Source organism: Ovis aries, chromosome 1 (assembly GCF_016772045.2).
Source record: "Ovis aries strain OAR_USU_Benz2616 breed Rambouillet chromosome 1, ARS-UI_Ramb_v3.0, whole genome shotgun sequence".
In the NCBI taxonomy this organism is placed as follows: Eukaryota; Metazoa; Chordata; class Mammalia; order Artiodactyla; family Bovidae; genus Ovis; species Ovis aries.
In genome coordinates this window covers 2,259,106-2,282,260 of record NC_056054.1, presented here as the reverse complement: position 1 = coordinate 2,282,260, position 23,155 = coordinate 2,259,106, and the positions used below count along the sequence as shown (strand labels likewise).

At 56.5% G+C, this 23,155-nt stretch overlaps 1 protein-coding gene across 5 annotated transcripts in view; it reads right to left on the bottom strand.

Annotated features, from left to right (window-relative positions):
- The window catches only part of HDAC4 (histone deacetylase 4), a 290,084-nt gene that overhangs the window by 128,674 nt on the left and 138,255 nt on the right, over positions 1-23,155 (bottom strand). For all 5 annotated transcript variants that reach the window (XM_042244201.2, XM_027967041.3, XM_042244213.2 and 2 more), the window contains exon 3: positions 14,792-14,863. In XM_042244201.2, the coding sequence (XP_042100135.1) occupies positions 14,792-14,863 (72 nt within the window). The remainder of the gene's footprint in view (positions 1-14,791; positions 14,864-23,155) is intronic.

Below are 23,155 nucleotides of genomic sequence, written 5' to 3'. Positions count from 1 at the left end.
AATGGTAGACAGTAAGTACTGTGGTGCTGGAGAAGACTCTTGAGAGTCCCTTGGACTGCAAGGAGATCCAACCAGTCCATTCTAAAGGAGATCAGTCCTGGGTGTTTTTTGGAAGGAATGATGCTAAAGCTGAAGCTCCAGTACTTTGGTCACCTCATGAGAAGAGTTGACTCATTGGAAAAGACTCTGATGCTGGGAGGGATTGGGGGCAGGAGGAGAAGGGGACGACAGAGGATGAGATGGCTGGGTGGCATCACCGACTCGATGGACGTGAGTCTGAGTGAACTCTGGGAGTTGGTGATGGACAGGGAGGCCTGGCGTGTTGCGATTCATGGGGTCACAGAGAGAAGGACACGACTGAGCGACTGAACTGAAGTATATCATTTATATGTTATAAACATAATAGCCTGAATGAAAAATAACACTGTAACTAGCAAAATCGGAAAGTGAACATGATCAAAAAAGGCTGAAGAATCTGTATGTGCTAATTATCTAATCTCTCACGAGGCATCCACAAACACTGCCTAGAGTGGCTGTGTCAAGAAACAGCCATTTAGCTAAACATGTGGGCTTGTAAACAATCCGGCAGGAACATGTGGACAGAGGATAGAGCCTCCCAAGTGGCCAGAAGGACAACACAGCCACTCACCCTAAAACCAAAGAGGAGGCCAGAGAGCCCGCAGACAAGAAGTCAAAGCAGAAACACGCGGCACAGGAAAGGGGCACCCAAGCTGGACGGGGCGCTCAGAGCTAAGCGCATCCGTCGCGCCACCGAGTGCAAATGGGATCTAGTCACACAGAAACGAGCAGATCGGGTAAAAACAAAATGACAATTACTGTCCACCTGGAAAGCATCCAGAACAGAACAGGCAAAGAGCAACCGAAAGGAATCCGGGGGCGAAGCATCAGTGTTGCAAAGGTCAGCCCTAAAGCAAAACCTAAACAAGACAAGGCCCATTTCACGCGCACAGACGTGCGTGTGTGTGTGTGCAAGTCACAAGACGAGCCCCATTTCACGTGTGTGTGTGCGTGTGTGTGTGCAAGTCACAAGACGAGCCCCATTTCACGTGTGTGTGTGTGTGCAAGTCAAAGACGAGCCCCATTTCACGTGTGTGTGTGTGCGCGTGTGTGTGTGTGTGCAAGTCACAAGACGAGCCCCATTTCACGTGTGTGTGTGTGCAAGTCAAAGACGAGCCCCATTTCACGTGTGTGTGTGCGTGTGTGTGTGTGCAAGTCACAAGACGAGCCCCATTTCACGTGTGTGTGTGCGTGTGTGTGTGTGTGTGCAAGTCACAAGACGAGCCCCATTTCACGTGTGTGTGTGTGTGTGTGTGCAAGTCACAAGACGAGCCCCATTTCACGTGTGTGTGTGTGAATCAGTCATCTTTTGTGACTCCATGGACTGTAGCCCACCAGGCTCCTCTGTCCATCGAATTTTCCAGGCAAGAATAATAGACTGGATTGCCATTCCCTTCTCCGGGGATCTTCCTGACCCAGGGGTCAAACCCAGCTCTCCTGAATTGCAGGCGTATTTTGTAGCCATTGAACCACCAGGGAAGCCAGTCGGTACACAGTTTACCGTAAGAAAAGGGTGTCCTGGAGCTGTGTGTGCTCTAATGAAAGCCAAGACGGACAGTGCAGAGAAGTCAGAACACAGAGCTGACCGCAGACCTGAACCTGCTCTGGCGCACTGGGCACCAGTGACCCACAACGTGAGCACACAGAGGACCTGAATAACACAATTAACACCGCAGCCAAGCGAGCCTTGAAAAGGCTGCACAATCAGAGAACGGATGACTTTCAAACTCCCACAAAACACTTAAGACGAGCAAGCCACACAAACAGAAAGTTTCCAGGTAAATACACAGAACCCAACGTACAGGCCCCAAGTCCTGTGCACACTGGCACAGAAAAAGAAATCAATAAAACCAGAAGAAAAACGGAAATCCAACTGAACGCCTTTCTCTTGAACACTCCACATCTGAAAGGAAAGTGAAGAAAATTTAGAAAATAAATCTAATGAGCTCATCACATACTGAAAATTTCAGGAATGGATTACACTGAGAGAGTCATTCACAGTCTTACACACGTAAGCAACGTTTTTAAAAAGGAGTCGAAACAATTAAGCACTGGACTCAGAAAGTTCGAAAAGGAACCAAAAAATTAAGCCATATCTCATTCAAGAAAAAAAGAGGAACACGGTAATAGTAAAAGAAATTAAAGGAAATACTCACTCAAGAAACAGAAAATCCATAGAATCGCTAAAACGTGGCATGTGGACAAAGTTTGTCTGTGCTTAATGGGAGCAAAAATGTGGAAATGACACTGGAGGAGGTTTTGAAGAACCAGGCGGGCTGGAGCATCACAAGCAAAACAAAACAGCCCTTTCCCTGTAGAAATCTTCAAAGATACACAAAACCAGAGATGATTACTGGGAATACCCTCATATACAGCTTTGTACAATGATCAACATTTTGTTTCATCTGTTAACATCCATCTTTTTTTTGGTAACTGCATGGGATAAAACATCTCAGCTTTAAACTGATAAAAGATGGCAAACGAGTCATTTTTTAAAGAAACAAGATTTTTCACATCAACATCGCTGTTGTTCAGTCGCTGAGTCGTGTCCGACTCTGCGATCCCATCCGCGAGTGACGAGGGTAGGACACGGGAAAACGTCAGGGCCAACAAGAGCCCTTCCACACACTGCTCCAAACGGACGCTCAACCGGACAATCGTATCTTCAGCCGGCTGCACAGGCGTAGAGCCGCCGCTGTACCACCCGCCACCCAAGTCTGATCCTCATCGGACCCGCTGAAACTCCTGAAGCGCAGGCGGACTCTACCATCTGAGCCTGCCGGGAGCCGCTTGAAGAGACAGGCTTTCTTTAACAGAGTCTCCAGAGCAATAAACACACTGTATCAACAATGAAGAAAGCATTCCAAACCCGAGTCTACAGAAAATAAAGTGACTTAGATGGCACGTGGGTCTCCAGGTACAGCCCTCTGGGCACCCCCCCACCCCGCCTCTCGGGGCGGTTCAGAAGGAGGGCAGAGGTGACTGGCAAAGGGACACACCCGTCTTCTCGCTGCAGTTCCCCGGGCCTCCCCCGGAGCCGGGTGTTCTTTTCCGGGAATCTGGAGTGCATAAACAGAGCAGACCAAGGGCACTCGGTGCTCTGTGAGTCTTGATGAAGCCAGGCGTCGGGTCCCCACTCCCTCCCCACTCTCTATCTGGGGAACTTCTCCTTAAAGCTCTTCAGAAAATCCTTTGACTGTTTCTAATTTGTTCCGCATCCCCCAAGAAGAGAAACTGTCTTTGGGAAATATTTGCAAGCGCAAATTGAGCAAGAGGCTGTAAATAAAAACCTGGCGTGCAGTGGGGGAACTTGGCTTTCGAGAAGTGCACAAATGTGCTTCCGGGGAACTAAAAATAGAAGCAGGCCAGCTCGGTGCAAAAAAAACGGGGGTGGGGGTGGGGGACGCGCTCCGAGTTCTCCCGTATAAAGGCAGCCGACACAAATGTGAGTCCAGAGGGGGCGCCTGGCGAAGGAATCCAGCGGCCGTCGTGACTTTAGAAACGGTGCGAGTGGACGAGAACTCTCCCACAATTACAATGCAGGGACAGTGAGACAGAAACAACAGCAGAAAGCCCAGCGTTTCATCCTCAAGCATTTACTAAAAAAGCCCCCCTCCAGCCCCCAGGGCCATCAGCTGTGGCCCCAGCGGGGACCGGTGATCCAGGCTGCCCGATCCAGCACCCTGCCCGGCTGCTCAGACAGTAACTGCTGACCCGTGGGTTCAATCTGGCCACACCCCTGCAGCCGCGGGCCCTCCTCACCTGCCCACACTCTGCGCCTGGGCTGTGCTCACTCTACCATACATCAGGTTCCCCCCTGAAAGCCATTTGGTTTACCCTAAACCCCATGGATAAAAAACACTTTATCTGAAAATTAAAAATAGTTCGGTGGTCTAGGAAAGCCACAGACCTCCTCTGCAAGAGTCCTTGCCATTTCAGTTATGTAAGGTCAAGTTTACATAACAGAGAGAAGAAAGCATTTCAGAATTTCCCTCTTAGCAACCCCCTAACGTTTGCTTATGGGTTTCACCTAACAGCTGGGTTGCAGTAGGAGCCAATATTACTTAATAGTAACAGTTGAAATATTTAAAAATAGAAGGTGTTTCTTCCACTTGGCAGCAGAGAGAGAAGGGAGGGCAGCAAGGGGTGAAGCAGGGAGCAACCCCAGCTTCTTGGGGGGTGGGCTGGCCTGGCCTCTTTCAGCAAGCGCCTCTTGGACACCAAGGTGCCCAACAAGGAAGGCAGCATCTTTTGGGGGCTCTGCAGGATGGGGAGTAGGGCCAGAGGTGTGGGGAGGTAGTGTGTGTTGAGGGTGGGGAGGGAAGGCGGTCAGGCTCAGATTCCAGTGTCTGAAAGGAACACCTGGGACACTTGTCAAAAATTCAATGCACTTGAAGCCTCTGGTGGCTCAAATGGTGAAGAATCTGCCTGCAACACAGGAGACCCAGGTTCGATCCCTGGGTCAGGAAGATCCCCTGGAGAAGGGAATGGCTACCCACTCCAGCATTCTTGCCTGGAGAGTCCCCCGGACAGAGGCGGCTGGTGGGCCACAGTCCATGGGGTCACAGAGTCAGCCATGACCAGGTGACTGACAACGCATGTGTAGGGACAGGGCGGAAGTGACCGAGCCTCTGCAGCGACCAGCACAAGTCGTGGCTGAAGGGCCGGCAGGCTGGCAGATTACCTGTTACTGTGGTTACCGCCACCCCTACCAGCAACAGTGCCAGTGCAGGGATGCCAAGCCCTCGTGAGGGTGGTGGGCGGCCTGATCTGCGGCATGGAGCCCCTGGCTGGGAGAGCGCTGCCTGGAGGACGACACCACGGACACTGTCCAGGACACAGGTGGCACACGGGGGCGTGGCCCCCTGCGGAGACATCACATCCATGTGGACTCCATGCAGCCACTCCAGGTCCCCGGCCCCAGCCCAGCCCCCTCCCAGCGGGGGCTCTGAGAGCCCCTTTCCAGCATGCCCGTGTCCCACGCCAGCCCTCACCAGCCCCCGCGGGCAGCCCCCTGGAGCTCCCATTTCGGTTTGGCAGCTCCGCCGACCCGACGATGCGCAGAGCCGAGACCCTGGGGCCACCGTGCAGTCCTTTGCATCAATCCCGGCCTGCCTGCCCCTCAGTGAGCCCCTACTTCCATACGCGGGGCAGCTTAAGCCTGCCCACTGTGTCCATGCCAGCTCCCCACCCCTGCCCGCAATTTAAGCTCCACAAATAACACGGATCTCGGCTTTACTCATAAATATACGTGTCCCAAGCGCCAAGGGTACTGACGGATGCCTGGGAAGGACGATTACTATGGAGGAGGGGGTGAGTGAGTGAGTGAGTGGGACCAAAGCCCGCCTTGACCATGAGCCTTTCCAGACCCCGTTATTTAAAACTGCAGAGCCCCTTCCCCACGAGAGTTCTCCCGTCCCTCCTTGCTGCTTCTCCTCCACAACACTGGTGACCTAGCATCTGCTCATGTTCTGTATCATCTACCGCCACCAAGTAGGATTTAATGACCGTCTTTAGAATCCTGCATCTGACAGCTAGAGAATAAAACTCTTCTAAAGCACATACTGAAGGGTCACAAACACTGACCATAAAGCAACTCTCAAACAAATCCAGAGGCTGGGTGCTCTCTACTCATAATATTAGAAATCAATAACAAAAAGATAACTTGGGAAACTTTATACCTCCAGATGAAAAACACTTGTAAACGTGTCATTTTTTTCAAAGAAAAAAAAAAGCATCAAAGTTTCCAGAGGCTACCAATTAGCTACTATCAAGTAGAACTTGAACCCTACAAGTGGGAATTTACCAAAGCCTCTGCACCTGTCTCCAGAGAGCCCCATAACCTCCCTCAGGAAGGAGAAAGGCCAAAAAGTAAGTGGGCTAAAGGACGTTCAACCTGAGAGCTTGGAGCAGGGATATCCACATACTCGCAGCCCACACCGCTCACCAAAAGCAGAAATCAGAACAGGAATGAAGCGAGGAGAAAATAAATACACACAGGCATCACTAGAAGCAGAAGCTGGTTCTCTGACAGATGACAGACAGACAGAGCCAGATCAGACAGACAGGCTCCCACGACACCAGCTCTGCACGCGCCCTGTCCCGCTGGAAACACCTGGGGGGTCAGGGAGCAAGTTCAGGGGGAGACCCGACCAGCAGGACCCTGTGGGCACCCCTCGGCGGGCCTCCCGGGCTGGACACATGGGGCACTCAGGAGGCACCTGCGGGACTGAAAGGCACGCTGCCCCCTCCCCTCGGGCTCCCAACTCTGCTCCCCGGCCGCTCCCATCTCGCATGGCCGCCCAAAGTCACTGGTCAGACCCCGGCCTACTACAGCACCCGGGAGCCCGCCTGCCAGGGACGCGGGGGCCGGGGGTGTGGGTCCGCGGCTGTGGGACGGTGCGGGTCGCTGTGCGGCTTCTCCTTAAAGGACAGCACTCTGCCCTCCTAGGGGACGAGGCTGAGAAGTCACAGCAGGCTAAGTGTGAGTGCTTTCCCAACAGACAACGACAGACGTGGACGAGACTAACTCTGGCAGGACACACTCCTTTAGACACACGCAAGGGGGTCACAGACTCTGGACACAGCCCCCTCACACCCCGCAGCCCCAAGAAGAGAGCAGAAAAGCTTGCTTGAAAAAAAAGACGGAAAGCGCTCTACCCACCGATGACGCGCGCACACCCCCCTCCCTTCCTGGCATCAGGTGTGCGTCCAGCGCCCAAACAGAACCAAGTCCTGGGCCGGAAAAACGCCGTGTCTTCCGCCTAGTAACCACTTCTAGATACACCACGAGGACACTAAGGTTTCACGCTACAGTTTCTGTATCCGTGCAGACCGTAGGGTCACAGCGGCCGGAGCCCCGTTTTTTCCTGTAAGGTGGACAGCCAGCCAGTGGCCCACCTCCCCACATTGGGCTCCAGTGGGCGCGGGTGGCTTCCGCATCAGGGGCCCCTGGGGCTCGAGGCCCTGCCCGGCCGCCTTCGGGGCCCACCTCGCTGAACTGGGGCCTGCTCGATCCTCACTGCTCCGGGCCCCCCAGCAGGCTCTTTCTAACTCGGCGTCTATGGCAACAACCACAATACAAACTTAATGGGGTGGGACAGCTGGTGAGAAACATAAGCCAAACAACCCAGTTTCCACCTGGCAGGGGGGCCTGTGTCTCCCTCCCTCCAGCACTGTGGGGACTGCAGGGCGCAGCTGGGAGCCGGGCCATGGCCAGGCGGGGCAGAGCGGGCCTGGAGGGGCAGCCGGCCAGCACTGTGGGGACTGCAGGGCACAGCTGGGAGCCGGGCCGCGGCCAGGCAGGGCAGAGCGGGCCTGGAGGGGCAGCCGGCCAGCACTGTGGGGACTGCAGGGTGCAGCTGGGAGCCAGGCCGCAGCCAGGCGGGGCAGAGCGGGCCTGGAGGGGTGGCTGGCCGCGGGGGTGCGGGAGGAGGGCGCGAGCAGCCAGCCCAGGGCAGGGCACCCAGGGGCAAGGCATTGGGGGCGGTTAAAGATGGCAAATGGAACACTCCTCCAGAGCCCACTAAAGCTGTGTGCGCTTTAAAAAAAAAAAAATCACCTACACAATCGCAGATAAAAGGCAAACCAGCGAGAGCAGGGTTCTAGGGGAAAACACACGTGTGAACAAGGGGCGCCTGCCTCCCAGCCCCTCGGAAGACACGCCTGAGCAGGGGAGGAGGCCCCGGCCGCCGGCGTCCCCGGAAGGTCCCCGGTCTCTAGGTGCGCTGCCCTAAAGGGGAGCAGACAGGCCAGGAAAGCCATCATCACGGAAGGCAGACCCAGAGAGACAGACGACAGGACCCTGCAGGGAACCTGCTGCCCAAGGAGAAGGGAGCTGGCCAGCAGGGCCATCCCAGAGAGAAGAGAGGCAGTCAGAGGCTAAGACCCCGCGCCCCCAGTTCAGGGGCCCGGCTCGGTCCCCGACCAGGGACCAGATACACCTGCCACGACGACCTGGTGCAGCCAGATAAATAAACGGCTTTAAAAACAGACAGAGAGGGTGGCCCCACTGCCCGGATGTCCCTCAGGGAGGAAGCTGACCTCAGCAGACAAGGGGGCCGGGCCTCAGTATCGGGAGGGAAAGCGTTCCCCAAAGCCATCCGAGAAGCCCTGGGTTTGGTGAGACCTGAGTGAAAGCACCAGGGGACACAGGAAGAAAGGAGACAGCAGGGAAAGAGACAGGAGCAGCATCCCCAGGAGCAGCGGCAGCGCCAGAGGGCGCGTGTTCCCTTCTCTGCAAACCCAGCCGGGTCCGCGGGCTCCCGGCCCACTCGGAACCGAGGGGTCCATACAAGCCCCGACGGTGCACACAGCGCAGCGGGTGCAGCTCTGCCCCCAAGGCCGCGCAGCTGCAGGAACACGCTCAGCTCGCTCGGGGCCCTGGGGACCGACTGTCAAGGCCCAAGGCAGCAAGTCACGGTGGGAAGCGGGGCTGGATTCAGGTCCAGAGGCAGAAACGCCGGGGCACGCCTGTCTCTCCTCTGGAGACGCCACCCACGGCGCAGAACCCACAGCTTTCTCCCAAGAAGAGCCACCGGGGGGAGGCATCCACCTCCCTGCCTGTAAATCCCACTGCCCAGTATTCCTCCAAGGCAGGGGGCGAGGCCTTCGGCGGGGGCGGCCAGCGCTGAGCCCTGAGTCCCTCCTCTCTCGGGAGCTCAGTCCCCAGGCAGGCGGGGGCTCCAGGGAGCACCCCTCGGCCCGAGCACCGAGGGCAGCCTAGCCACTGGTGGTTGAGCTGCGGCGGTTCTTGTGGCCGCCACTCAAAGCCAGATGTGGCACCTGCGCTGCCGTGGGTCGGGGCGGGGGGTGGGCAGAACAGCCGGTGGATCCGTGGCAACCCGAGTCCCCCCCTCTGTGGGCAGACCCGTGCGCCAGGCTCGGCGTTAAAGACGGCTACGTGGGCATGAATCACTCAGGAGGTCTGTGCTCAGTGCAGCAGAGAGCAGGCGTGCCTCGGACGTGACTCCAGGAAAAGGCCCGAGCAGGTGTGAAGCCTGGTGCTCAACGGAACTCCGAGTGCTTTGTCATTGAGCGTCTCTACACGGGCTGGTTTTGCTTCCTTTTAAACAGCTGTCCTGGGGGGCGGGGGCATCATTAAGGCCTCTGGGCTGGTTGTGGGGGGCCACAGTCATGCTGGAGGAAGCAGCAGAGCTGGCGGGGGCACTGGGACGAGCAGGCCCAAGGGTACCAGTGAGCCGGGGGTCAGCAGACAGAGAAGGACGGGAAGCCCTGTGGGGCCCGCCCAGCCCCCCGCTTTCTGGGCCCCCGACGCTCTGCCAGGCTGAGAGAGGACACGCCGGTGGCTCGAGGTCACACGGCCTCGGGGAGGGAGGCAGGGCTCGCTCCCGGGCCCCAGGCATTGCACCAACAGTAGCTCAGCGGCGTCACCGAGGCTTCCCAGGTGGCTCAGACAGTGGACTGTCTGCAATGCCAGAGGCCCGGGGTCAATCCCCGGGTCTGGAAGATCCCCTGGAGAATGGATCGGCAGCCCACTCCAGTATTCTTGCCTGGGAAATCCTGTGGACAGAGGAGCCTGGCGGGCCACAATCCATGGGGTCACAAAGACTCAGACACGACGGAGGAGGAGGAGGAGGAGGAGGAGGAGGAGGAGGAGGAGGAGGAGGAGGAGGAGGAGGAGGAGGAGGAGGAGGAGGAGGAGGAGGAGGCGGAGGCGGAGGCGGAGGCGGAGGCGGAGGCGGAGGCGGAGGAGGAGGAGGAGGAGGAGGGGAGGGGGAGGGGAGGAGGAGGAGGAGGAGACACTGGACAAAAAGACAGCCTGGTGTGTGCCATGTGAGAGGCTGTGAGCAGAGGAGACAGCTCCCTGGCCCGCGAAGAAGAGAGACGAGTAGCGTCAGGATGGGCCCAGGACGAGGAAGCCCAAGTCCGCTCTCCCTTCTAGAGCTGAGCAGGCGGCAGCCGTGGGGGCCCCCGAAGCTGGCCATCAGGCCTTCACTGAGCCCCATCCCGACCCCAGGAGCCCAGCCTTATGGGAAAAGCACACCAGGGAGGGGCCAGCAGGCAGGACAACGGGTGAGGCTTTGCTGCAGGGGATTACGATCCGGGATGGACTGCTTCCCACGGGGGAAGGGCTGGGCCAGCTGCTTTCCCCAGGCCACGTGCGTCCTCAGCTAGGCACCTGCCCCGCCTCTCCTCTCGCCAGAGCCAACGGACAACAAGAACGGCAAGGCGTGCCTGGGAGCCATCCTGAGTTCCAGCCAGCCTCAAGTGGTCCCTACTCTAAAACCTGAGGAGGGTCAAGCAATTCGGTAGCCCTTGCATGGCGCGGTGGTCGGATGCTCGGGAAGACTCGGGAAGATTCGGGAATCTGCGGCTGGAGCCAGACCTCACTTTTTCATAACAGGTTTGGGTAAGTTCTCCAGAGTTCCGGCAGTGTCTTCAAGTTTCCATTATTCTCTTTAAAAAAACGACACCCTTGTCACACAGCCTTGAAAGGACAGCTCGGGAACGCTGATGGAAACGCCCGTTTACGGTGAGGGCAACGGCATCCCCGGTGAGGCTCCTGTGTGGTCGGCACCTCGTCCTGGTGGCTGGGCTGGCCTAGAGGTCCCTGGCCTTCTCTGAGAGGTGGCCCCTGCAGAGCAGAAATGGGCCCCTGCCCCGCTGTGGACCTGCCGGCTGATCCTGGGGAAGCCGCCTTGCCCCTCGCCTCTGGCGGGGAGCGGGCCCTTGGCAGCCACCGCAGTGGTGCCCAGATGAGCCTCTCGTGGGCCCCCAGGGCTGCTTCCTCCACGCTGCTCCCGGCAACTGGGGCTTCTCCTTCAGCCCCTGCACCCATCCCGGTGCTGAGCATCTCCACGGTCCGGCTCCGAGGGAGCTCGCCTGCCGGGTCCACAGCCTGCACCCCACACACTCACCACAAGGCCTCTTTTCCAGACTAAACACGTGCTGCTTTTATAATCAGGAAAAAAGTATGCTACTTTCAAAAAAAAATAAACGAAAGTGATTCAGGAATGGAGGACCAAAGTGTTTGTAGAGTCCCCTGGCACAGCGGGCATGCAAGCTCTCTGCCAGGGCCCAGCTCTCGCCTCTTCCTCTGCCCTCAAGTCAACGTCTCTCCCCCACTATACTCTGAGCTTCCCGGGAGCCCGCAGGGTGCCTGCCCCTCTGCCTGCACCCCAAGCCCCCCCCCAAGGAAGGAAAAGACAACCCCCCCTGGGAAGGATGAGGTGGTGACATTCCACTTCATCCAAAAAATGAGGAAATATGATACTAACACAGATCCCTGGGTCAGGAAGATCCCCTGGAGAGGGGCATGGCTACCCACTCCAGTATTCTTGCCTGGAGAATCCCACGGACAGAGGAGCTTAGAGGGCTACAGTCCATGGGGCTGCAAAAGAGTTGGACACAACTGAGCGCCACACACACACACACACACACACACACACACACACACCCAGGGCTACAGTCCATGGGGCTGCAAAAGAGTTGGACACAACTGAGCGTGCACACACACACACATATACACACACACAGACACACACACACACACCCCCACAGGACAACAGTAATGGAGGCGCTGTTATGACCCAGTGGTAGGTAAACTGTTATATGTTTTCTCCCTTTTATGATAGAACTATTCACAACTAAAAACTTTAAAACAAGAAAAAAAAATGCAAAAAAGAAGGAAAGGCTTGTTAACATATAAAAAGTTAAGGGGGAAGGTGGAGAAATCAGAAGGAACCCCAAAACAAAGAGCATTTTAGCATGTGCCTTCTACAATGCAAACTTTTCTAGTGAGAGAGATTCTTGTAGGAATGATCTCAAGTCTTGAGTCAAGATGGCCCACAAATAGAAGGGATGAACGGTGTTTTTTTATTTGAAGTAAGACTTCACAAGGACTGACTGTGTTTAAAGAGAACCATTGTCAGAAAGGCTGTCGAGAGGGCTGCCTTCCACAGCCAGGAACAGACAAGAAATGCACAAGGTGGAGGTGGGGAGGGCCCCGTGAGCGCTTGCCCGCTCCCGGTAAAAGGCATGCATTCACGAGAGCAAGTTCCCACAGGGACTGCTGGAGTAATTCCTGCAAATCATAGAGTCTGTTTTCACACTGCCGAGTGTCAAAAGAGTACTTTAAGCTCAACCGGGATTGACATAACACACCTGAAAATGTCTCTACCCCCGTATCATAAAAGTGTGGCTCTAGGACGTTCCTGGTGGGCCAGTGGTTAAGAGTCTGCCTGCCAATGCAGGGGACGCAGGCTCGATCCCTTGGTCCTAGAGGAGTCCACGTGCCACGGGGTAGCAAAGCCCGTGAGCCACAACTACCTGGCCTGTGAGCTGCAACTACTGAGCCTGCGTGCCTGGAGCCCATGCTCTACAAGGAGAAGCCTCCACAATGAGAAGGCTGTGCCCCCGCCTGGAGGCGCCCCTGTCCGCTGCAGCGAAGACCCAGCTCAGCGGAAAATAAATAAATGTTCTATTTAAACGCTGCTTGACAGAAACTGTCAATACTGATTTTGAAATTGTTATATAGGCTGAGATTCGTATTCCTGTGTTGAATGCGCTGTACAGTGCTTATGTAAATGGGGAGCGTGTGCTCGGTCGTGTCCCGACTCTTTGGGACCCCATGGACTGCAGCCCACCAGGCTCCTCTGTCCAGGAGATCTTCCGGAATACTGGAGTGGGTTGCCATTTCCTTCTCCAGTACAGTGCTCAGAATGACCGGAAGCAGAGACTTTTAAAGAATGCCCTTCGCTTCAGCAACTTCTAAGGCGGAGCTCACGGCGAAGACTCCGTGGCCAGTGTGCAGCACGGGCAGCCCCCTGGCACGGCCCTCCTCCTGCAGGCTGGTGCTCATGGGCGCCTCTTCTCCGGGTTTTAGAGCCACGCTGCACACGCCGACCCACGGGGTCACCAGCAAGCGCAGCGTCATCCTCTGACTCTGACCAACAGAATCTGGAGGTGCGGGGCTACTGGCTCCTGTGTCCTGGGGCCCCCTCCCCGACACGCCATCTCTGAAGTGGGGGGCTTCCCCAAAAGAGAGAGACGGTGGGTAGCAGACCATGAGGACTGGGCTGGGATCAGAGCTGGCACGGCCACGGCCCTGTCCACGCTGTCTCCAGCGTCCAGCCGCCTGATGTCTACCCAGGGACCACCACCAATAGACACAGGCTTGGTCTCTGAGAATCCTGCAGAGATGACGTGATTATCCCATCCAGGGCTGAGACCAAGACACTGGGCAGCTTGCTTGAAGCCACCCAGTCCGTGGGTCACCAGGATTCCAGGCCTCCCCCCACACCCCCATCCAGAACTGCGGTCCATATTCGTACACAGGAGGCCCGCACGAAGTCTCCACCAGCAGGACGTGCTTCTCAAGCTGGGAGGTGAACGGGAAGCCACCCACTTTCTGGCTCACTTGGGAACCAACTTTCCACAGTCTATCAAGCTACTGAAACCCCCTCCACCCACACCTGGGCAAGCATCAGGAAACTGCCTGGAGAGGCCTGAGCTACACAAGAACTCGGTGTTCAAACCAAAGCTGCCCTGGCCAGACGGACTCAGGGAAAGGGAAAGCAGCCCTCTGACTCTGCGGAGGTCAGACAGGACAGCGGAGCATCGCCAGCTGCTCGTTTCAGCGCTCCCCCCACCCCCCGCCATCCTGGATGAATGTAAACCTGCTGGGCAGGTGGATGCCAGCCCGGGGCCGTGGCACCTTCGAGGAGCGCCGCAGACATCCGAGCTCATGTCTGGGGAGACGCCAGAGACGGCACTCGGCAGGCCTCCGAGAGTCGCGAGCAAGGAAGGGAGTCTCTCCTTTGCTGCTTCCAGCTCAGCCTCGACTTCTTTCCAGCCAGATGGGGAGGGTGCAGCCACAGGCGGTGTGGCTGGGGGCTGGGGCAGAGGCGGGGGTCCACGTGCCCCTCCTCGTCCCAGCCGGCCCTGCACATGCAGACAGCGGGCATGGTGGGTGCAGGCAGGCTGGCGTCCAGGAGGTGCCACGGAGCGCAAACCACAAAGACGGGGGCCTTGCCTCAGGACACGGCCAAGCCAGGCCCGGCAGTGCTGACCTCAAAATGCTGACAGTGGCTCCCTTACATCCACCCCAGGCCTTCTCAGGGTCTGTTTTATTCTCAGTAAGGCCAAGGAGCCCGAGAGGGACGGATCCAGTCTCTGAGCTGAAATCCTGGAGGATATCAGATGGAAGGTAAGCATTTTACAAGAAGGAGAAAGAAAGGCTTCCACAGCCGTGTAGATTAGAAAAACACTGCCCAGGGCACAGCATGCAGAAATAGCGTACATGGAATGAGAAATTCCTAATCACAGCCGACGCCTTTTGCTAATTACAGAAGGAGAGCCGCTTCGAGAAACATCGATGACACTTTCCCCCAGGAGCTTGCGGCCCTGGACCCAGTGAGACCTGCCCGTGGTGTCCCCAGCTCAAGTGCAGGGCTCCTTCCTTCGAGGCCTGGAGTTGGACCCCAAACGAGCAGTTCTCACCTTTGGGAAGAACACACCCTGTCGGAGCTCAGGACACAGAGGACCCGGAATTCTCTGCCACTTAAGTAGCATTAAGCCGCGCCCATTTCATATCCAAAACCGTCGCCCTATTTTACCCCGGGAAAGAGCATGCGACCCCCTTGGACCTGAGACCCCACCCCTTTCTCTCCACACCCCCCCAGGACGGTGGAGCCCCAGACACCCCTTTGGGGGCACCCAGGGCCCAGCAGGGCTTGGGGAGTGGACTCACCGGTGCTGGGCATGTGGTTCACACGGGCGGGGTTGAGCAGCTCCACTGGCTGGTCTCGGCCAGAAAGTCCATCTGGAGGACAGAGAAAGCAATGGGCTTTAGAAACTGCTCGTGATTCAGTGGAAGCATTTCACACGCCGAGCCTGCAAGGAGCACTTCCTTGCAGACAATGGGAGTCCATGCGTCCTTCTCACTTTTAAAGGAGACGGGTTCTATTTTGATTTGGGGAATCAGAAAAAGAAAAGACCCCGCGCACAACAACCCAACCAGCTCGGATCTCCAACAGAGCAAACACCAGTTTCTGGCCTGCGGGCGTCTGGCTGAGGCGAACAGCCAGCTGATAGCCAAGGCGCATTTCTGGAGCGACCAGGAGCAGCAGGGGAGTACACACAGAAGAGCTGCTCACGCCTTCCCAGACACAGCCCAGGGGCCCGGGGCCACCGAGCCACAGCCCCGAGGCCCCGCCAAGAGCACCCGGGCTGCTCCCGCTCTCAGGACGGGCGAGGAAACCAAGACTCGCAAACCCGCTCCCGGGAAAGCCCGGCCCAGGCTCCCAGAGCCAAAGGGACCGTTTCTTACAGGTTTCGATTGTATTTTGACCGCAAAGATGGCAGAACCAGAACCACCCTTGCCCCCACTCAGCACAGGGTGCCATTAGACCACGATCTCCCACAGATGAGAAGGAAACACCGGGAGGACTTCCAGGAATCACACACTTGGGTGTAAAATTAGCTCCAACAATGGGTGTGAACATTCATGGTAACAAGAGCGCCATCACAGACGCTGGCCTGTGGTCACTCTCGCTAGTGACTGTCAGGAGAAATCACTGGTTTCCCAGAGCAGCCATTGGCTCCCTCGGGCCAGCTTACAAACTGGGACAAAAGCAAGTAAGATAAGAGCAGGTCTCCCAACTTTATACTAAAGCATTGCTTTTCACCCCAAATGGACGTCACCTTGTGGCCTTCGAGTGCATTATTCCATGACCCTGGTGTGTCTTTGGAGACGGTCAAAATCCAAGGACAAACACTATGACCCTGAGGAGACCCCGCAGTGTCTCCCGAGGAAGCAGGGAGGCCTCTGTGGTGTCGTGGGCCTGGAGCTCTCTGTTCAGAGTATGACGGACCCCACACACGAGCTAATGTTTGGCCTGCCCGCCCGGGTCAGGGAAGGGAACCGCTGGGCCCCGTTCTCGGGCTGGGCCAGCTTGTGCTTCACACAAGCTGCAAGTCCGAGCCCCACGCGCACATCCTCCCAGCCCTGCTGAGTGAGGTCAGGCAGGGAAGCTGAGCGGGAGGACTACCCCGCCTCAGTGTGAGGGCGGAGGAGGCTCCCTGCCTCTCAGGAGGCGTCTCCGCATGGAATCCTCCGACAGCCGACTCCGCAGAGGGGCCATCAGGGGCTGGAGCCCAGCTCCGACGCCCGCAGCATGGAGCCGGGAAGCCGGGAGAGCCCAGAGTGCCGGGTACACAGCCCACCTCTCCCCGCTCCTCCACAGACCACCCTGTCAGCCCGATGCCACCAGCAAACTCTGCACTCCTCACTCCGAAAGGGGGATCTCAGAGGCCCAGACGTGAGAGGTCTCCTCACAGAAGGCAGCAGACAGGACGGCAGGGGGCAGGACCTGAATCAAGGCAGGACTGGGCACCAGGAGATGAGGCCACAGGGAGGACACACAGGTGCCAGGCCTCCTCTCCCTGCCTGCCGGCAGCTCTGGGAGCCTGAGGCTGCCAGTTCAGGGTGTGAGGCCCTGGGCACACGAGGAGGACTCCTAAGGTCACAAGGTGACGACCCAGGCTGAGAACACGGAGGCGTGTGGGGCCCCCTTGAGCCCCTGGGGGATTCAGACCGGAACAAAGAGGGAAGATGCATTGCGTCCACGGATGGGGGCAGCAGGGCCCCAAGTGGCAGGCAAGCTTAACAGGTGCATGACTGTGCCAGGCACGGACATCAGCCCTGGGGATGTCACTCCATGTCACGTTGGAGACCAGAGCTGGTGACGAGTACCCCTGAGGGCCTCACAAATCCAGGTCCCGGTCTCAGGGCTCACAAAGCAAAGCTGTTCAGTTCAGCTCAGCTCCATGAACTGCAGCATGCCAGGCCTCCCTGTCCATCACCAACTCCCAGAGCTTGCCCAAACTCAGGTCCATCGAGACGGGGATGCCATCCAACCATCTCATCCTGTGTCGTCCCCTCCTCCTCCCACCTTCAATCTTTTCCCAGCATCAGGGTCTTTTCAAATGAGTCAGCTCTTCACATCAGGTGGCCAGAGCACTGGAGCTTCAGCTTCAGCATCAGTCCTTCCAGTGAACACTCAGGACTGGTTTCAGAGAGCATAGGTTCCTTCTTCAAGGTCACGGGTATCAGTCTTTTTTTTATAGCTTTTCCTTTCTGTATCAGGTTTAAGAAGCTCTTCCTCCCATGGAGGTTGCAAAGATACTTTACATTACGGCCATCTGAAAGTGTCGTGGTTTTCCCTTTTGTGTGTAGATCTCATCTCTCTGGTATTGCTTTTGTATACGGTATAAAGGATGTCTTTTTTTTTTTTTTTCCCCCCTATGAGAACAGCCAAATGTCCCATTACCATTATTAAGAAGCCTTACTTTCAGGAACTTTCGGCAACACTGGTTCTGTTACAAGGCAAACTTCTGTCCTATAGGCCAACTTGTTTATACCTGTGCCAATAATCACACTAACAGCCATAACTTGACACCAGGCCTTACCACCCAGCCAGGTGAAAGCCTCTGTCTTCTGCAAAATCACCCTGGGCGGTACTGGGCCTTAACCACAGAAATCTGAGAATCAGTTAAGTCCCAAAGAAAGAAAAAGACAGAGGTGGGGAGACAGACAGAAAAAGGAAGGGAGGGCGTTGTTTTTTTCAAACTAAAAAGTCTCTTATCGATCCATCCGTACATGACTCAAATGCCTCCACCCCCGCAAAAAAAAGGCATTGCGGTCTCTTCCCCAGCCCTCCCCTCGGCCCCCGACACAACACTCCACAACAGCGGCAGCTGGGGCTCGGAACAGGGAGAGGGGGCGCTCACGCCGAGGGAGGCAGTGGGGCCTCGGAGCCTTGCCCAGACTCCCGGGGCCCCAGTCCACATGCCCGACTACGAGGCAGAGCTGGGGGTGCCGGCGGCCTCCCCTTCCCCCGTGGAGAAGGGGGAGGAGACCGTGGCAGGTGAAGAGCTGTTCCCTCGGCGTGAGGACAGAGCTTGCTGCCCGATGGGCCCAGAGCTGGGACCCCCCGGTGCCCCGGACCCTTCTGTGAAGGGCGATGGGGGGGACAGGACACGCGCTATGACGGGCTGGGAAAGAGAATCGGGAAGGGAGGAAAGAAGAAGAAAAAGGGAGCCTGACTGGGGCCGCACCGTGCCCAGACTTTGGGGGCAGAGAACCTTGGCGGTACCGTGCCTCCCAACCCATGAACACGGAGCATCACTTCATCTCATTTCTCTCAAAACGGTTTTAGACTTTGGAGTGCAGAGATCTTGAACATCTTTAGATTTATTGCCAGATACTTGACACTTGAAGTAAAATATTATGTAACCCATGGACTATAGCCTACCAGGCTCCGCCATCCATGGGATTCTTCAGGCGAGAGTACTGGAGTGGGTTGCCATTTCCTTCTCCACGGCATCTTCCCGACCCAGGGATCGAACTCAGGTCTCCCACGTTGCAGGCAGATGCTTTACCCTCAGAGCCACGATGGAAGCCCCCAAATATTATGTATAGTACTTTAAATTTTAACTGCTATCTGCTGGTATATAGAAACACAATCAATGTTTATATGGTAGCTCTGCACTATAGCATCTTGCTAATCAACCCACATCCATTCTAATCATTCACCTGAAGTTATTCTGAACTTTCTACATGCGGAACCACATCACTTCTGATAACGACTGCTCTTCCTCTCCAGACCTGCAGCCTTTTTGTGTCTTTTTCTCACCTTATTCTACAGCTCAGACTTAGGGTACATTATTAAACAGAAATAGTGAAAGGGAACACCCTTGTCTGGCTTGCCATCTTACTGGGAATGTTTGCAACTCTTTCACCAGCAAGTATAACATCTGCTGTCGGTTTCTGACATAAGTTCATTAGTTTAAGAAAAGTTCCCTTCTATTTCTACTTTGCAAAGACTACTTTAAAATCACGTGTGTGTGCTTAACTTTATTAAACTTTTCTGTATCAATTCAAACAGTTAAATAATTCCCCTTTTCATCTGAGAATTTCCTTTTCTTGTGTCTAACCAACTTGCCTTTCTGGGGTAAATGGACTTGGTCAGGTCCAGTGAGATCTGAGACAGAAGGAAAGGCTAAAGTCATATAGACAGATGGAATCTGAGCGAGGTCGGGACTCTGTTCTACTTTTGATTCCAAAGCACTGGCAACCCAGCCTCGCATTCCCGCCTTAGTTCCACGCTTGCTCTCTCATCATGCACGTCAAAGAACAGGAAAAGGTACTATTCTGAAAGGTGCTTAGTGGGGCTTTCTCAACGTAGGTCACCAAAATGAAGTGGGGGTGACAAGGCTGCCTGTCACCCGGTTTGTTTTTTTAATTTTTAGAATTGTTTTATTACCCTTATTGCTGTTTTATTCATTTTTATTTTTTGGCCATGCTGCAAGGCATGTGGGATCTGAGCTCCTTGACCAAGGACTGAACCCGCGCTGGTGCTGGGGCTGACCAGCTGGGTGGACACCCGTCCGCCAGGCCTCTCCACAGTAGAGGTGCTCGCTTATTCCCCTTCCACACAGTGCTCATTGGAAGAAAGCCACTATGAGCTGCCCACACGTGTCAAAAGGGCCCGAGCTCTGCTCCCCACACTCCTCAGGAGCTAGAAAGAGTGGGCCTGCTCCCGAGGAGGCCACAGGAGCACAGGGGACCCAGCAGCCCGGTCGTGGGACCCCCGGAGGAGGCAGGAGCAGGTGCGGGGGGCAGGGCCCGGCCGGGACCCCGAGTGGGGCTCAGCGGGGCAGACGGGAGGCCGGCCCTCGGTCTGCGTCTCCCGGATGCACTTGTAAGGTCAGCGTGCGGGTTACTTCTGCACCTCCAGGGCTCCAGGGCCTGGTGAGAAGCTGGCACATCTCAGTAAGAATGAAGGTCTTAGTCGCCGCTTTCCCCTCCCTCCCCGTGAACTCGGCATTACAGGGAACTGCTAGAAGGTCTGCAAAGGAAAGGGAGTTCCTCCCCAGCACGTGTCTGAGTTTGGGGTTTCCCTCTGCCGCCTGGGTCCTGAAGGCTCCCGGGCATACGTCTGCAATGAGGGTCCAAGGGTGAGGTGGCCCCGACTCCTGGACGTGGGGCCTCAGCCGAGGAGAAGGCTTCCAAATCTGGAGCCGCAGGCGGGCCGGGCTTGGCAGACCGGGGCTGTCGGAGGGAAGGTGCTCAGTGCTTCGGTATGGGGCCACCACGAGGGCCGATCCTCCCAGACGGACGCCCTGGGTCCTTCCAGACAGACTCGAGGAGAAAAGACAGGCTCCTGCAGTGGGGATGTGTGCGTTGCTGTGTGTGGGCTGCTTTCAACTCGACAGAAGAGAGCTTCATAAAAACCAGTCCCCCTTTATAAGAAGGACAAAACCAGCAGGCAGTCCTCGCGCCTGGTCAGAGGCTTGCTGACCGAGCCCCAGTGCGGACGGAAGGGACCAGCCTGGGCGGGAGGGTGGGCGCACAGGGCGGGGTCTGCGGGCCAGGCTCACCTGCTGACCCCCGCCCTGGCCCGGGGGGTGCTCAGCCCCTCCCATGCTGTACGGGTCTGTGCGGAGCGTGTGGGGTGTCGCAGGACGCCAGCGTGCCCTGCCCCCAACCCTGGACCTGCGCCCTGTGCTGGGAGCCTGACCCTCTTGCTCATTCACACCAAGGAAGGCGGCTCAGAAGACTGAAATGTCACAGCCACAAGCGACTCACGAGGTCAGAACACACTTGCGCCCCCCAGGGCCCCTTCGCCTGACGTGAAGGAGTCTCCATCGCCCGCTCCGGCAGGACTTGGCCCCTCCCATCCTGGCCTCCCGCCGCTCAGCTCCCTGCCTCCTTTGCCAACAGGCCCTCGGGCACCCCTCTCCCTCCCAGTCCACGTCCCACGGGGCCCCCGCCCAGCTGACACCAGCCCCGCTCCAGGCTCCACACACTCAGGACGGCCAGGCGGGCGCCTCCCCCGTGAGCTCTGCTAAGAGCCAACAGCATCCCGAACCATTAGATGCTTCGTGTCCTCATCATGCACGTTGTGGAAGAATGGCCCAGTTCTATAATAAAGCTTGTGTGTGCCCATTAATGTGAATTAAACTTTAATGAGCTAAGTGTTATGAATTCCTGAGGCACGTCCAATACCGTTTGCGGGTATTTATTAAGAGAAAATAAAAACGGAAGCAGGACCTTTTTCCTCTAGAGCAGTATTTTTCCTGCAGGAAAATCAGGCAAACTTCACAAAGGTGAAGGCTGATCTATGAGGTTTTCCTGTCCTTCCCCCGAAAATCAAATCCCCTCCAGCTAGCTACCAGATTGCAGGAAATACGCATTTCAAGGAACAGGTTCAATCAGGGTCACCAGGAGGCTCTGATCAGGCAGGTGGGAAGGAGAGGATGGCAGGTCAAACGCCCCGGCTCCCGGGGTGGTGGGCGAGCCCCTACAGGCTAGGGACTGCAGCTCAGGGGCTCAGGCCCAGGTCTGCACCCTGACCTGAAAAAGCGACAAAGCCAACCAGCAAAGTGGACCCCAGCTCGGGTGTAAGACATTTGGGAATTAGTATTCACTTTGTTGAGTGTGATAAGGGGATTACACCTGTTAGAAACACACACCAAAGTGTCCATGGGAAAGCGCTGTGGCATTGGGATTTGAGTTCTCCAGGAGATAAAGCTTGGGGAGGGGGGTCTGATGACGTGGGAATGGTCAGAAAGCCTGGGGTTTTGATGGGCACAGGGGGCTCTCGCTGCACCAACTAAAGCTCATCTTTTTTTTTTTTTTCCCTCCTGGAATTCTTCACGGTAAGAGTTTCCGAGAGGTGCCAAGACAAGCCCTCGCTTCCTGTTCAGTAGCATCTGTCCTCACTTCACACAGGCCTGCACATGGGTCTAACCAGTTCTCTCACTAGCGCTCCTAACCATCTCCAGCTGATTACCAGCCCCCAGCTGTGCAGGCAAGCGAACCCTCCAAACACACATTCAGCTCAGCGAAGGGGTCAAGAAAGGGGTATTTCCTGCCATATCAGTAAACACGGATGCCACAGTCATCAGCGACTGCGGCCCTCCAAAAGTGAATTTCTGAGTCCTGAGGGCGCTCAGGAAGGAGAGCAGTACCTGCAACGCGGCAGCCACCAGGCTGCACCCATGTCCTGTGGGCAGCACCCAGGAGCTCGGGACGCTGGCCCCAGAGAACTGGGGTACATGCGAAAGGAGTGATTTCAGTGAGCCCAGATTCTCGCATCTTCCCGTACGCAGAAAAGCACTAAATCCCTGAAACTGGGTTGTCTGGTTTCCTTAACAATCACCTCCTGATGTTCAGACCACCTGCCCTCTGTCGTAAAACTTCTATATAACCTGGCTCCTCCCCTTGCCTCCTCAGAGCAGCTCTCTCAGGGCTACTGAGATGCCATCTCCCTGGCTTGAAGTCCTAAAAATCCCCACGGAATAAGGTGTAACTCTCAACTTTGAGGCTGACCATTTTGTAAGGTGATTGGATCCTCAGCTGCTGAGATGCATGGGACACAGATCCCAGCTGATGTCAGGCTGACCTCAGCCCTGGTCAGGGTGCACTGGCCCTCACCTACATGAGACACGACCCACCAACCAGAAAGCCGGGTCGTGAGGAAGGACATGCAGTGAGCGTGATCACGAGCTCCCAGGAGGGGCCTGGACCACAGAGCCGCCCGCGTGGAGCACACGCGGTCCCATCCCCGGGGTTCACGTCCAGCTCGGGCTGCAGGACGGGAAGGAGGGAAGGCCAGGCAGGGATGCTTCGCGGGTGGGCAGTGCTGGAGCCCCGGAGGCCAGACAAAGGCCGGCTCTGTCCTCCCTGGCCCAGGGCCGCGTTTCCTGGAGGGAGTTTCCCAGTCCGCCTTTCGGACGATGGTCCTCCAGGGACTGTCTGCCCCTCCCCAGCCTCCCCAAGTGGAGCCCACAGCTCTCAGCTGTCCCCACAGCCTGGCCCAGCTCAACCGTTAATAAGTGATTTAGAAAACCAGGAGAGAGTGTCCTAAGCCTGCCTTTGAAAACAGATCCGTCTCTGCTCTGGGGAGGATGTCCCTCTGCCCTGCGGGGAGGACACGATCGGGCGAGTCATTCCAAAGCTGTTTGCTAGAGCTCCGGAGGTGGAAGAGGGAAACGACCTCGGAGGCAGAACGTGCAGATTCTCGGAGTCTGAGCAAGAAATCATAGA